Source organism: Suricata suricatta, chromosome 5 (assembly GCF_006229205.1).
Source record: "Suricata suricatta isolate VVHF042 chromosome 5, meerkat_22Aug2017_6uvM2_HiC, whole genome shotgun sequence".
Lineage (NCBI taxonomy): Eukaryota > Metazoa > Chordata > Mammalia > Carnivora > Herpestidae > Suricata > Suricata suricatta.
The window spans coordinates 148,744,783-148,760,103 of record NC_043704.1 but is presented as its reverse complement, the minus strand read 5'-3'; the positions used below and the strand labels follow the sequence as shown (position 1 = coordinate 148,760,103).

The 15,321-nt window shown below is 42.4% G+C and overlaps 1 protein-coding gene across 1 annotated transcript in view; it reads left to right on the top strand.

Annotated features, from left to right (window-relative positions):
- The window catches only part of CLASP2 (cytoplasmic linker associated protein 2), a 164,555-nt gene extending 150,890 nt beyond the window's left edge, over positions 1-13,665 (top strand). The window contains exons 38-42 of the mRNA XM_029938780.1: positions 3,032-3,225; positions 3,651-3,779; positions 7,406-7,612; positions 9,499-9,615; positions 11,907-13,665. Of these exons, the coding sequence (XP_029794640.1) occupies positions 3,032-3,225; positions 3,651-3,779; positions 7,406-7,612; positions 9,499-9,615; positions 11,907-11,993 (734 nt within the window). The 3' untranslated portion in view covers positions 11,994-13,665. The remainder of the gene's footprint in view (positions 1-3,031; positions 3,226-3,650; positions 3,780-7,405; positions 7,613-9,498; positions 9,616-11,906) is intronic.
- The last annotated feature ends 1,656 nt before the right edge of the window (positions 13,666-15,321 follow it).

Here is a 15,321-nt window from a genome sequence, read left to right as displayed (position 1 = left end):
ACTCTGCATGGGCTCTGGCAGGTCTCACGTGGTCACCAGGCCGTGTGGACCCCCTTCTTGCCCTGGCTGAGCTCTGAAATCCCATACTTCACACGGTCAGTACGAAAACCCTGCTTCTGCTGCTCAGAAGCCTGTGTTCCCAGGCCTGGTCATCTGTAGTTTTGACGAATGGAAAAATCTCTTCATTTATGAGGCTGAAGAATTATGTTTTTACCAACTGCTCAGGTTAAGAGAGTTAATATTATCACAAACCCAAAATTAAGACAGTTTAGCAAGATTAGCCACTAATCTTGTCTAATTCTCTTCTCCTTTACTAACGACCACATATTTTCCATTTGTTAAGGGAAGACATCTTTGGAAATTATATAACTGAAATCTAAACTGGGTGGAATATTTTTGAACTTGAGGAAATTATCTCTTCACAGCCTGATACTTGATTGGCTTCTGAAACATAAGACCGCCATCTGGCGTCGATTAAACACGCTCTGCAAATGGATAAGCAGTCAGTTAAACAAAAGAGTAGTTGCTCTAAGCTTCCTATAGGAGTTATTTTCCTTTATTGTCTATGGTCATTTTTAAATTTGAGATGGGGAAGGCCTTGTTCGACATTATTTTATTGTGAACGTTGCCAGCATTACCCATTTTAAAAAATTTTTCAACCTCCATTGTTCTTTTGATTTTCCTTTCATGTCTGCCCCATTGCAAAATTTCTCCTCCTTTTTTTGTTCTTAAAATCCATAACTTTTGGCAGGAGGTAATTATTTTTTTAAGTCAGAATTTCTATAAAAAGAAATTGTTTTGAAATTCTGAGGCTTATTTAGTATGTCTCTTATTTAAATGATTCCGTACACATTACAGATAGATACGTTAGTGATAAATTTATCAAGATTAACATGTCAAAAAAAAACTGAAACCCCACTCATGTCCACATAACCTTTGTAGAGTTTACGAGAGACCATAAAATTCCAGAATATTACTGCTAGTGAGGATGATTCTGTTATTCAAGGAGTACTCATATCAAAGTTTGCCAGTGAAAAGAATATCCCATATTTTTTAGCAGTATCAGAATTGTAATTGTGCCAATATTTGTCGTAAGGACACAAGGAAAACCAATATTAGTGAGTTTATTGTATTCCAAGCCCAAAGTCGGTGCTCTTTTCCCATTTTACTAAGAAAACAGCACCTCCACACTAATTAAGAATGTGCCTCTGTCCCACGAAGGGTCAGAGGGAAAGGTTTGGTGGGTCTCCAGAGCCTTATCTTTTCACCTGAGCCTGATGCCTGTCTGTCAAAGAGGAATTACAGGGGCGCCTGGGTGGCTCAGTTGGTTAAGCGACCGGCTTCGGCTCAGGTCAGATCTCACAATTCGTGGGTTCGGGCCCCGCGTCGGGCTCTGTGCTGACAGCTAGCTCAAAGCCTGGAGCCTGCTTCAGATTCTGTGTCTCCTTCTCTCTCGGCCCCTCCCTTGCTCGCGCTGTCTCTCTCTGTCTCTCAAAAATAAATAAAAGACACACAAAAAATTAAGAAGAGGAATTACAGTTGGTTATACTTTATCTTAATTAATTGAGTACTTGAGGCTTATCTCATTTATTTGTATGATATGAATAGTTCGGTTTTGTAACAAAATAATGTGCATTTTTGGCAAAAATGGTTTTCCTGTCAGTCATCTGTCCAGACCATTTTAGTCATTTCTAATTATTTCCTAGTGTAATTAGGAGCCTAGATTCATGGAGAAAAGAGCTGCATTCCCTGGAAAGCATTCTGTGTGTGTGGCTCCCCTTTACTGAACTGAAATAAAATACACTCTTGCTGGAACGGTCCTCCGTGCAAATCTGATAACAGCTGTGCGGGAAGGCGCTGATGAGGTTCATAGAGACGCCCCGATCCCGCCGCAGCGGCTCCGTGAGGCCGCCTGTCCCAGCGCTGGGCAGCAGAGGGGGCGTCATCGAGGATGGTTTTCTTCGACAAGTTCGGGTGTCGGCATTATCTTTGAACTCAGATTTCTTCTCTCTGTGGCTTGCTCTGGTTTTACCGACGGTTTTCCCCTTCATCTTCCAAAACCCCAGCCTGGTTCACCTTAGCGATCATGCTTCTCAGGTTATCTCCGGTTCTTAGGTTCAGTGATCACGTTTTATGCGCCATGTATGATGTTGTTAGTGTTCTAATTGTAATTCCATGGAAGTTGTCACAGCAAACTTTTCTTTTTAACAGTGAATGTCATTATTTTAGTGCAGTTTTCCTCCCCTGTCACCTGTTAGTTTTACTCTAGTTGAACTCATCTGTTCCAGTGGTTCAGCTTAATTTCCTTTCCTCAGGTTTCTGAATCCCCTTAAGTAAAATGTAATCTTTCTTCGGGATCCTGGGTGGCTTAGTCAGTTGAGCGTCCAGTTCTTGATTTCAGGTCAGGTCATGATCTCTCACAGTCGTGAGATCGAGCCTCACTTCAGGTTCTCTGCTGGGTGTGGAGCCTGCTTAAAATCCTCTCTGCCCCTCCCCTACTTATTCTCTGTGTCTGTCCCTCCACCCCCCTCAAAAAAATAAAAAGATTGAAGGGGAACTTCACAATGGTAGGATCAAGTGGTCACCACTGAAACCCGTTGGTCATTATTGATACCACTAAAAATGGAATGCCCAAACTTGTGAGCCTCCTGGCATGACATCATAGAAATGCATACTGGTATTCAGAAAGATAAAATGATATATTTGCCCTTTACTAGAAATATTTTGCAAAAATGGGGAAAGAGGAAGATGAAGTAAGAATGGTAAATTATTAAAAAAAAAAAAGAATGGTAAAATATTCATAATTTAATGGTAAATAATGATAATTATTAAATCTAGGTGATGGGTATATATGGGGATCCATTATATATTTTCTCTATGGAATTTTTATTATAAAAAGTTTTCAACTATAATTGATGGGTTCAGAATGACTAAATGGAAAAGAAAATTCGTCCTTTTTTTTCCTTAAAACTAAAGCTGTCATCCCCGTACTTACAAGAGTTACAGAATTAATATTATGTCCTCTTGACAGATCTTTCCCTAGACCATTCTGACCTGGTCGCAGAGTTGTTGAAGGAGTTGTCGAACCACAATGAACGTGTAGAGGAAAGAAAAATCGCCCTCTACGAGCTCATGAAGCTGACACAGGAAGAATGTCTCAGCGTTTGGGACGAGCACTTCAAAACCATCCTACTCCTCTTGCTTGAGACCCTGGGGGATAAAGAGGTAAGTGGCCGAGTGGGTAAATAACAGCCTGGTTTCCTGTTGGGTCGCCTGTCCTTGCCCGCTAATCAAGCGCTGCACAGACTGGGAAACTGAGAAAATCGGCCTCTTTTACTGCTTCTTCCTGTGCGACATTTTCATCACGTGGGGTTTTTCTTCTAAACCAACAGCTCGGTTGATGTTGAACAACTGACAATGGGAGAAATGAAAGGGTGCTGGGAATATTTTTATAGGAGGGGACTTATTTTGCATATTTAAACTAGTTCAGAAGTAAAATTTCCTTTTTCATAGAATGTTGTTGGTTCTTGACCCCCTACAGTCTTTGAAGTGTGACATAGGTTTTCAGCTGGAGACGTGGTAACTTCATTACGTAACATGCTGTATACGTATACTCAAGGTACTAAAAACAGTAAAATATTTCCTCTTAGCCCACAATCAGAGCTCTGGCATTAAAGGTTCTGAGAGAAATCCTAAGGCATCAGCCAGCCAGATTTAAAAACTATGCAGAACTGACGGTCATGAAAACATTGGAAGCACATAAAGATCCTCATAAGGAGGTAAGTCACCTAACGGCTAAGTTACTATTTTGTTCTCGGTCCCTCTGATGTTATTGCATGAAACATACAAACATTGCTTGAAGAATGTCAATCATTTCAATCAAATGAACACTTAACTTGGGTGCCCCATGTAATAGCTGATGGAGATGCAGTCCTGTTTTTAATTTAAATAAGTTACGGTGATATCATGGCCTTTCCCCTAATATCAGCCAATTCTAGGAAATAATCTTGATTTCGCTTTCTCCTTCATTTGTATTGTGTACTTAGAATTCACCAGCCTTCTCTTTCCACTCACAATAAGAATTTGGGTTTTTGAGATAACTAATGAAGATAAGAATCATGATTTTAAAATGGTAATAAATTGCCTCTGAGAACTAAGTATCTGTTAAAAGTTTATTCAATAAAATAATGAGGATAGCTTTCTGAAAGTCCTGTAGCTCTGTCTCACCTATGTATGTATTTAGTTGTGTACAAAAATGGGAGGGGGCCGCTTTTTAAGTGTGTATTTACATTCTAGTTAGCTAGCCCAGGGTACAGGGTCTCAGGTGTACAGTCTCGGGATCCAGCACTTCCGTGTACTCTCCTGCTCATCACGAGGGCCCGCCTTAACCCCCAGCCTGTTTCCCCTGTCTCCCACCCACCGCCCCTCTGGTGACCATCAGTTTGTTCTCTAGAGTTAAGAGTCTGTTTCTTGGTTTGTCTCTGTCTCCTGTCTCATCTCTTTTCAGTCACAATATTTCTACCACCTTCAGTGACACTGATGAGATAACCATGAGGATTTTTATTAAGTCTCAGACGTAATTAAAAAGGGAAATTTCAGGGACAGACTGCAATTCTAAGAGAAAGCACCAGAGCAAGCGGTAGCATTAGGTGTCTCCGGTAGGACCAAGACGTAAGCAAAAGAAGTCAAAAAAGAAAAGTTAGAAAATACCAGTGAGACAAGCTAGATCAAAGCCAAATGAAAGAGCTGAAACTAAAACTTCCAGAAGAGAGCATGATTGTAAATCTTTGTAGGGGCACCTGGGCGGCTCAGTCGGTTAAAGTGTCTGACTTCAGCTTGGGTCATGATCTCACAGTTTGTGAGTTCAAGTCCCTCATGGGCTCTGTGCTGCAGCTCAGAGCTGGGAGCCTGCTTGTGATTCTTTGTCTCCCTCTCGCTGTCCCTCCCCTGCTCATGTTCTGTCTGTCTGTCTGTCTACCTCTCTCTCTCTCTCTCAAAAATAAACAAACATTTAAAAATATCTAAAATAAAATAATGAAATAAATACTTTTATGCTTCAGGTGCATCTGGCTGGGACAGTCAATAGGTCAATGAGACTCTTTCAGGGTCTGAGTTCAAGCCCCACATAGGGCATAGGATTACTCAAAAACTAAATAAACTAAAAAGCAATATCACAAAGAATAATGTTTAAAAAAAAAAAACAAAAAACTTTAGGGGCGCCTAAATGGCTCAGTCATGATCTCGCAGTTTGTGGGTTGGAGCCCCGCGTCGGGCTCTGTGCTGACATCTCAGGGCCAGAAGCCTGCTTCAGAAACTGTCTCCCCTTCTCTCTGCCCCTCCCCTGCTCATTGCTCCGTCTCTCTCTGCTTCTCAATAATAAATGTTTTTTAAAAATTAAGAAATAAAAATTTTAAAAAGTGGAATATTCAACCCACAGCATAGAAAATTTTTGCAAATCATATGTCTGATGAGGTAAAAAAATATATATATATGTATATATGTATATATAAAGAGCTCTAACAATTCAACAAAAAGAAATAACTCAATTTAAAAATGGGCAAAGGACCTGAATAGACTGCTCACCAAAGAAGATATGTAAATGGCCAATAAACACATGAAAAGATGCTCATTATTGGTACTCATTTGGAAAATACAACTAAACCCACAGTGAGATGCCACTTTATATACACTAGGAAGAAGGACAGTCAGAAGTGTTGGTGAGATGGGGCGCCTGGGGGGCTCAGTCAGTTAAGTGTCCAACTCTTGGTTTCCGCTCAGGCCATGATCTCAAGGTTCGTGGGTTCACCCTGAGTAGGGCTCCACACTGACACAGTGCAGAGCCTGCTTGGGATTCTCTCTCCCCTCCCCGCCCCTCCCCCATTCACATGCACATGCATTCTCTCTCTCAAAATGAATAAATAAACTTAAAAACAAAAGTGTTGGTGAGGACGCAGGGGTACCTGGCTGGTTCAGTCAGTAGAACAGGCAGCTCTTGATCTCAGGACCAGACGTTTGAGCCCCACATTGGGTGTAGAGATAACTTAAAAAAAGAGGTGAATATTCTTCAAATATTGATGAATATTTGAAGAAATTCGAATTCTCCCAGTAATTGACTTTTCAAAAGATATGACTGTGAGTCCTGTAAGAGAGTGACTCCTCTAACTTTTAAATCTATATGGATTTTTATTCAGATTTTTTATTTTTTAATTCAGCTGGTGTTTAGCACTAGTGGAAGGAACTAGCATCTTGCTGAAGGTTTAAAAACCTAGTATTTGTGGTTTGGTTATCTACCCTCTGACCCAAGTAAGACCAGAATCCCTATTTTTACAAAAGATAAAATCAACATTCTTAAGGTGTTAACAACTAAAATTAGCCCAGGGTCTACCAGTGTATTTGCCGCTGTCCCTTTCCTAGAACCTCTCTCAGATTCAGACTAAGTGAGAAACTACTAAAGTAGAATCAGAAGCAATAACTTTGACATGGTCTCAAGACCATCTTTAGAAATGACCAATTCTACTAAAATAGACAACCATTTCTTCTCTTCGTTGCAGAATCGGTGTCTTTTCTCCCGGGGTCCAGTACAGAGAAGAAAAATCATTATGAACAGAAAGAGGAAGAGCATGTTACCTTGATAACCTACTAATGAGATTTTCTGTTTAATTGTATTCTGTCATAATGGATGGAAAGAACCCAGGCGCCCCTGGAGTTGAGGGTATTGGTGACGAGCAGGGTCTCGGCAAGGCTGCTGTCGAGGGCGCCGTGCACGTTATAGTCTAGGGAAACAGAGCCTCCGCCGCCCCGCACAGCTAGGCCGCAGCACAATTTCGAAAGGGCGTGAGCCGGGGCGCCTGGTGGCCTAGTCAGTTGAGCATCTAACTCTTGACTTTGGCTCTGGTCGTGATCTCACAGTTCATGGCTTCAAGCCCCGTTGTTGGGCTCCATTCTGAGAACACAGAGCCTGCTTGGGATTCATGCTCTCCCTCTCCCTCCCTGTCTCCTCCCTTCTGGCTTCCAAGTTGCATTTTGCCAATTCTGTTTTATCTGTACTCTCACTTATTTGTGTTTGTTTATTATAGTGTTTTCAAAGCAAATTGTAGGTACCTGGGGCGCCTGGGTGGCTCAGTGGGTTCAGCGTCCAGCTTCGGCTCAGGTCATGATCTCACAGTTCATGAGTTCAAGTCCCACGTCAGGTTCTGTGCAGCTCAGAGCCTGCTTTGAATTTTTCGTCTCCCTCTTCCTCTGCATCTCCCCCACTCCTTCTCTTTCTCTCTCAAAAATAAACATTTTTTAAAACTTGTTTTTCATTGTAGACATGCTGTGGTGTTTCCTGTGTCCCGAAGGCTGTACTTCCAGGACATGCCTGTTTCTAACATGCGGTCCCAGCCTCAGGTCCTCTTTGTTGCAGGTGGTGAGATCCGCCGAGGAGGCGGCGTCAGTGCTGGCCACGTCCATCAGCCCGGAGCAGTGCGTCAAAGTGCTCTGCCCCATCATCCAGACCGCGGACTACCCCATCAACCTGGCCGCCATCAAGATGCAGACAAAAGTGATAGAGAGAGTGTCCAAGGACACCCTGAACCTGCTCTTGCCGGAGATTATGCCAGGCTTGATACAGGTAGGAAACCAAGCCTCGAGGAATACGCTGTAGTGCATTTGGGATTCGGTTATTTTACGCACTTTCTAGGCACCAGCGGCGTAACAAAGCCTTCCTCCCGTCCTGGACGTTCAGAGCAGAGACTTTCCATAACTAACTCTTTGTATGTGTGTGTATTAAATATATACGTAACCTACAGTTCACCGCTTAGCCATCTTTAAGTGTGCGACTCAACGGCATTATGGACGTGCGTGCCAGGTGCGGCCGTCACAGCTGTCCATCTCCAGAACACAGTTCCTCGTCCCCAGTGGGACCTCTGTCCCCATTAACTCATAATTCCCCGGTCCCGTCCCCTTGGCCCCTGGTAACCTCTATTCTGCTTCTCTCTTCTGCTTTCTGGGTTCTTCATGTAAATAGAGTCACGTGGTATTTGTCCCGTTGTGGCGGCTTATTTCATTCAGCATAATGTTCATAGGGCTTATCGTGTTATAGCACGTACTGGAACTTCATTCCTGTTTTGTGGCTAAGTAATTTCCATGTATGTGAGCCCTGCAGTTGGTTTATCCATTCGTCTTTTGATGAATTTGTGGATTTTCCCTTTTTTTAATATAAAGATTGCAGTGAACTTCTTTTTAATTCCTTCTTCTGCTTATATGTATATATCTTGGAGTAGAATTCCTACGTGTTGCCAAATTTCTCTCCAAAATGGTTACACTAGGGGCACCTGGGTGGTTTAGTTGGTTGAGTGTCCGACTTCAGCTCAGGTCACGATCTCACAGTCTGTGGGTTTGAGTCCCGCGTCGGGTTCTGTGCTGGCAGCCCAGCGCCTGGAGTCTGCTTCCGATTCTGTGTGTCCCTCTCTCTCTGCCCCTCCCCTGCTCATAATCTGTCTTTCTCTGTCCCTCAAAAATAAATGTTTAAAAAAAAAATGGTTACAGGGGCGCCTGGGTGGCTCAGTCAGTTAAGCCTTTGACTTCAGCTCAGGTCAGATCTCACGTTTGTGGGTTCGAGCCCTGCATCAGGCTCTGTGCTGACATCTAGCTCAGAGCCTGGAGCCTGCTTCCGGTTCTGTGTGTCTCCCTCCCTCTCTGCCCCTCCCCCTCTCATGCTCTGTCTCTCTCTGTATCAAAAATAAATAAAACATTAAAAAAAACTTATTAAAAAAATGGTTACACTAATTTACAGTCAAAAATGTGATGTGGTTTTTGCTATGCATGCAGACCCATCCACATAAACATTTTACTGATGGGATGTTTTTAACATGCTTTGCTTAATCATAAATTGTTAACTTTTCCATCCAGGGAATTGTATTCTCTAATGTAATTTTAATGACTAGAATTACATAGTGTATACCCCTCCTGAAGAGAATTATTCATTTTTTTGTGCATCTTTGACTCTGTTCTGAGTCTAATGTTGCCCACTAAATTGTGAGGTACTTGAAGGTAAGACCCAGATCTCTTTATTTGTCTGTCCTTTGGCACTGAGAACAGAATGAACATAGTATGTGTGTATCATACATACAGTGGCTCCTGACCGAATGTTCTGGTGGGTGAATAACTTAGAGTGATGGCGGGGGTGGGGCGACGTGGAGCTTAATTCAGCCTGCGTTGTAGGAGGGCCCTGGCTGCCGGGCCCAGGTTCGCTCCAGCTCGCGTCATTTTCAGCAGCGGTGCTCTCTCGGGCTCCTTGCCGCTGAGCAAGGCCCATCTGGAGACTTCGCAGGGCGGGTGGGCAGAGGGCTCCCTTCAGGCCACTGAGGCAGACCCTGAAGGCCGGCCGTGGAGCGAGGGGCCTGGGCAGGCGGGAAAGGCCGCTTCTCCGCGGTGCACCCCGACCCATCTCTGGGCCCCGGCTCCTGTCCGTCCGGAGGGGACTTGCTCAGTGCTAACAGGGACTCCCCTCCGCAGGGCTATGACAACTCGGAGAGCAGCGTGCGGAAAGCTTGCGTCTTCTGCCTGGTGGCCGTCCACGCGGTGATTGGCGACGAGCTGAAGCCACACCTCAGTCAGCTCACCGGCAGCAAAGTAAGCGGCGGCGGGACGCGTCTCAAGATGGAGTTCTTGAGTTCTTTGCTGTGTGAAAGGGTGGATTTGTGTGTGGCTTCGAGCCTCTAGCTCCTCCCTCCTGCCGTCAGAATCGCAGCCGCTTCCGTTTTCCCGCTGGTCTCTGGGGGGAAGCCAGCTCGGTAGGGTGTGTTTTCTGCTGACGCCTTTCCAACTTGCACGCCCAGATCGTGATCCCCAAGGACTGTTTAAGAACACCCCATGGTTGTATATTCATGGGTTACTGTATGTCTCCCAAAATGGGGAGTATTTCTGAAGTGTCCCCGGTGAGCGCTATAGTCAGGAATACGCTCTCCGTAGACTTGACAGGCAGGGGCGCCTGCCGGCTGGGTCAGTGGGCACATGACCTTGATCTCAAGGTTGCTTCGTGCGCCCCATGTTGGGTATAGAGATTGCTGAAATAAATAAGCTTAAAAAAACTTTTTTAAAGACTAAAAAAAAAAGTCTTGTTACCTTCATGTTTTTGATACTATCAAACATTGAAATTTATTCAGTGGGGTGATGATTCTTGGATTGTTGCTTATGAACCCTTAGCAGGAGACACCCTCATTTTAAGAGTTTCCCAAAACCCTAGCAATTTTCATTACTATCACCAAATTTATTTTTAAAATAGCAAAAAGGTAGAGAAAATACCTGTAAAGCTCCCGCATGCACCTTCTATTGAATGCCTAGGTGAGTTACAGACGATGGTAGTTCCCAACTCCTTCTGAGTTACATACCACCTTGACATTGGGCACTATCTCATCCCAAGAAAAATAAATAAATACAGAAAATTGTACACATTGTTTCAGAGGATGCTGTGAGTGCCTGAATCCCATGGACATTGGATTAAAAGCCCTTGGATTAATGGGTTAATGTTAAAAAAGCAAACCATGAACAGCACAATCTTCTTTTTCCTTTTTTTTTTTTTTTTTTAAGTAAACTCTGTGCTGAACATGGGACTTGAATTCACAACCCTGACATCAAGAGCCCTACATGCTCTACCAACCGAGCCCCCCGGGTGCCCCGGCACAGTGGTTCTCACAGAGAAACAATCTCAGCTTTGGTGATAAGCTCAGGCTGCGTCCTGACAGGGCAGAGGTGTCTGTAGAAGGTTCAAAGTTAAGCACTTCGTCAGAATCCGAGGCAGCCAGTTGATGTCGCACATGAGAACTAGAACGAGGCTGAAAAGGCACTTGGAAATGACTGTTAGATGAAAAAAAGTAGAGGAGAGCCTGGGTGGCCCAGTCAGTTAAGCGTCCGACTTCGGCTCAGGTCACGATCTCATGGTTCGTGAGTTCGAGCCCCGCCTCAGGCTTTAGGCTGACAGCTCAGAGCCTGGAGCCTGCTTCTGATCATGTGTCTTCCTCTCTCTGCCCCTCCCCCACTTGCATTCTGTCTCTCTCTCAAAAATAAGTAAACATTAAAAAAATTTTTTAAGTAGAATACAAAATTGTGTATGCATTGATTAAGACTTTATAAAATTATGATCTCATCAAGGAAAGACTTCAAAGGGACACAAATCAAGAACATCCTTGGAGGGCAGTGTTATGGTTGTTTAAGACCTTTAGTCCTGGAACCTAAGTGCCTAACTTTGTACCCTGGCCCACTTCCTACCTACCTCTGTGACTTTAGGCAATGACCTGCATGTTTTATATCTTGATTCCTCCTCCATAAAATGCCGTTGAGATAGAGACCACGTGAGGTAGGTGGTGTATTGTAGAGCACATAGTGGTCAAGTGTTGGTCCGTATTGTCTTAATGAGACTTCTTTTTTCTCAGTTTCCTGTAGGTTTCACATGCTATTACTACATTTTTTGAAAAGGCATGTTAGAGTACTCAGTCATCAGGGGCGCCTGGCTGGCTCCATCTGGTAGAGCAGCAACTCTTGATCTTGGGGTCCTGAGTTCAAGCCCCATGCTGGGTGTAGCAATTACTTAAGTAAATGAACAAAGAGAACACTCAGTCATGAACAGATGGAGACTTGAAAGTTTTGTTTTGGTAATTCTTAATTATCAACCATAACTTGGGCATACCTTAATCTAAAATCTCTTTTTATTTATTTTTTAAGATTTTATTTTTAAGCAATCTCACACCCAATGTGGGACTCAAACTCCCGACCCTGAGCTCAGGTCACATGCTGCACCAGCTGAGCCAGCCAGGCGCCCCTGCACTCTCTCTCTAAGCTGCCAATACGTATAAAAACGCCTTAATGAGCACCCGCTATAAGGAGAGCAGCTTGCTCAGTGACTTGTGTTTGGCTTGAATCTGCAGATGAAGCTACTGAATCTTTACATCAAACGCGCACAGACAGGCTCTGGGGGAGCCGACTCCGCCACCGATGTTTCTGGACAAAGTTAGTGAAGCCAACTGAAGCGCACCGGGCCTCTCAGAGAAAGGACAGACTGACCACCCCCGTCAGTGAAAGGAAATATTCAAACACATCTTTTGGAACTTCCCATCTTTTCCTGGTTTTAGTTTTTTTGTTTTGTTTTGTATTTTCTGTAACAGAGGGCTCTCCTCAGTCTGCATGTAACTTTTATGATAGTTATTCCAAATCCAAGAAGAAGCAGTATTAACATCAGTTGATCAATACAAAGTAATTTTTAATCGAATTCATCATTTCACGTTTGTACTTCTCTGTCTTCCCATTAACCTTTGCCAGTGTTATGATTGTATAAATTTTTTTAAATGCTGGTTAAAGAGGAATGCTTAAAGCTTTAAAAGTTGAACAGTCTAAAACTTTTTTTTTGCCTCTATTCAAATGCAGATTAATATTTTTATTGCTACTTGGAGTTTTGTTGTGTATCATGTCCTGTGCTAGAAATACTGAAATGATGTGAAACAAAGCAGGACGAATTTGAACCACAGCTGGGCTCCGTCGATGTGCTGGTGATCGTGTCATGAGTTGCAACTTCTTCGGGGTGATCTAGAGTTTAAAACCGAGACCTCAGAGAGAGTGAGAGCGAGCGAGTGAGAGAGCGAGAGCGCGCTACAGAGTCAGCCAGTTCTGTGACACGGACACTGCGGCGCGGTGGGGGGTCTTGCCGGCTGTATTTAAACCACGCCCCCTCTACGACCGTTAAGAAGCTGCACCAAATCTTCTGCCTGTTGTTTTCCTGAGACCTATGAAAATAGAAGGTTTTATTGCAGGGTTTTTGGTTTGTTTCTCTTTGTTGTGAATGATGCTTTTTTCGTATTTATTAATATCAAATTCACTTATGAATAAACTTGATAATGGAAAGAGAAAAGAAAATCAAGTGCATGTGTGTCCTTGACCGTCTTCTGTTTCTCATTTATCAACACACTTCTTATTGACACGCGGGAGTCAACCAGCACCTTTTCTTTAAACGGTGGAACCTGGTTTCCTTTTACCATGAACTTGTCTTACTTGAAAACATTGATCCTGATGAGAGAGAAAAGACGGCACAAGGCGATCATCTCTGTGTAATGGACTCAAATTCTCTACCTCTTCAGGGCTAATGCTTTTTAACTGAGCTGCTGCCTACAGTGTCTTTCGGAAAACTACTTCAAGGGTGATTTTCTGTTACATTTTAACAAGTTTTTTTAATCACCTTTTGCTACACCTGTTCTTTTCCTGCAGCCGACTTTCAAAAATTACCAGTTTGGTGAAAGGCAAATTACATCATTTAGAACCAGGACACTAATGATTTCTCATCTTGACTTTTTTTTTAATCCTAACATAAAGTGAATTTGACTGGAAAGGCAAATAGCTATTAGGGAAGCCATTTGCTCTTGTTACAAAGTTATCTGTACTTTCTTTGTTTAACTGAAAAACATGTAGAAATGTATGTAAAGAATTTAAGACAAGAGTACTGGATGGATGGTATGTCATAGGCTTTCCCCTCGGTTCTGTTCTAGCCGCAGGAAACTAGTTTCTCTATGTCCCCGCCCCTTTCCCGTAACAATTTTGTTTTCTACTGTTAATTACATTGTGTATTTATAGTTCTATGCTTACCGTTGTGCATAAACTGGCAATAAAACTGTACATAACATGACTTGAAAAAATTAACCCTGTAGATCAGTTGTTTTTCTGTCTCATCGTGTGACAAGTCATTTAGCCCCAACTAGGTTTTCAAAAATATTTTGAAGGTCCTGTCTTGGTGGTATTCTCATAAGTTTTTCAAGTGCGTCTGAGGAGAAAAGATTTATCAGGAGTGCCATCCACACAGTCACAGAGCTGTGTCTGCAGGTGTCGGTACCATCACTGATCTCTAAGAAAAGGCCTTTGAAACATTGAATTCTTCTCAGTCATGTTTTTTGTTCCATAACCTTTGGCATGTTTTAAAATCATTTTTAATCCAACGATTTAATCTTGACCTCTGCTTGAAGATACTGCTCTCCCATTGACAACTCAATAGTGTGACCTAAGCCGAATGATAACTCTACTTGAAGACTTAGATCAAAAGCCTGGCACCTAAAGGCAGGCGCTCAAATGAATGAACTGAGTAAGGAAAGAGTATGGTTTAATGCGACTAAGTGAAAGCTAATATATAAAAACATGAAAAAAGTCATATTTAAAATTACATCATTTCAGGGACGCCTGGCTGGCTTCGTTGATAGAGCATGCAACTCTTGATATTGGGGTCGTAAGTTCGAACCCCATGTTGGGTGTAGAGATTACTTTAAGGAAAAAAAAATATACATATATATACACACACATATAAAAAACAAAAGTATATTGTTTCAGTTAATGAGGCTTTAAGAACATTATTAATGACTGTTCAAATGTGTTCATTCCAGAAACATATTTAGATGCCAACTGGTAAAGAGTGTTGGTAAGCTTCTGGTTAAATTTCTTCTTCCTGCTTTTCTCCCTACACGTGAGCAGTATCAGTCATTTACTGCACAGCTCAGAACTAATTAAAAGCACATAACTCCAGATTATAAACCATTTTTGTTTCTTGTGTTTTCGAAATCTAGGATAGGTTTCTGCCGTTTTCAAGTTACATGTGGTTTGAACCTGAGGTTTCCAATTTACAGTATATTTATTGCATTCCTTCATATTCTATCTTATAAACTTTGGGTCAAAACGACTTTTCACCAAATACATCTCACAATAAAAGCCTGGAAAATGTATCAGGCCAAATCTGTTTGTAAATTCAAATGTATCTTATAATTGTTAATTTAGAATAACATTTGCAGTCAACAGAAATGAGGATTGGTATATCGCTCCCTAAAAATGAGGGATTTTTTAAAACTTTGACATCTCTGCTTCCTAGGTTGCCTGGGTCTGTTTCATTGGGATTAATCAAGTATGGGTTCATAGCTGTGCCAAAGAAAGAAGCTTTAAAAAGCGGTTAAAAAGTCATGCACCTCTATAGAGTAGAAACAAATTATATAGGAACTAAAAAAACAACAGAACAGACCAATGAAACCAGGAAGTGGTCCTTGGAAAATATTAATAAAATTGATAACTCTCTAGACAGACTTATCAAGAAAAAAGGACTCAGTAAAATTGCAAATGGGAGAGGAGAAATACCACCACCGAAATGTAACATGAAGAACGACAGATTGGACAGATTGTCCAACAGACTGGACAACCTACAAGAAATGGTTAGATTCCTAGAAGCACAACCCACCCAAACTGAAGCAGGAAGAAATATAACAAATTGAACACACTGATGACCAGCAAAGAAACTGAATCAGTAAGCAAAATACTCCTAAC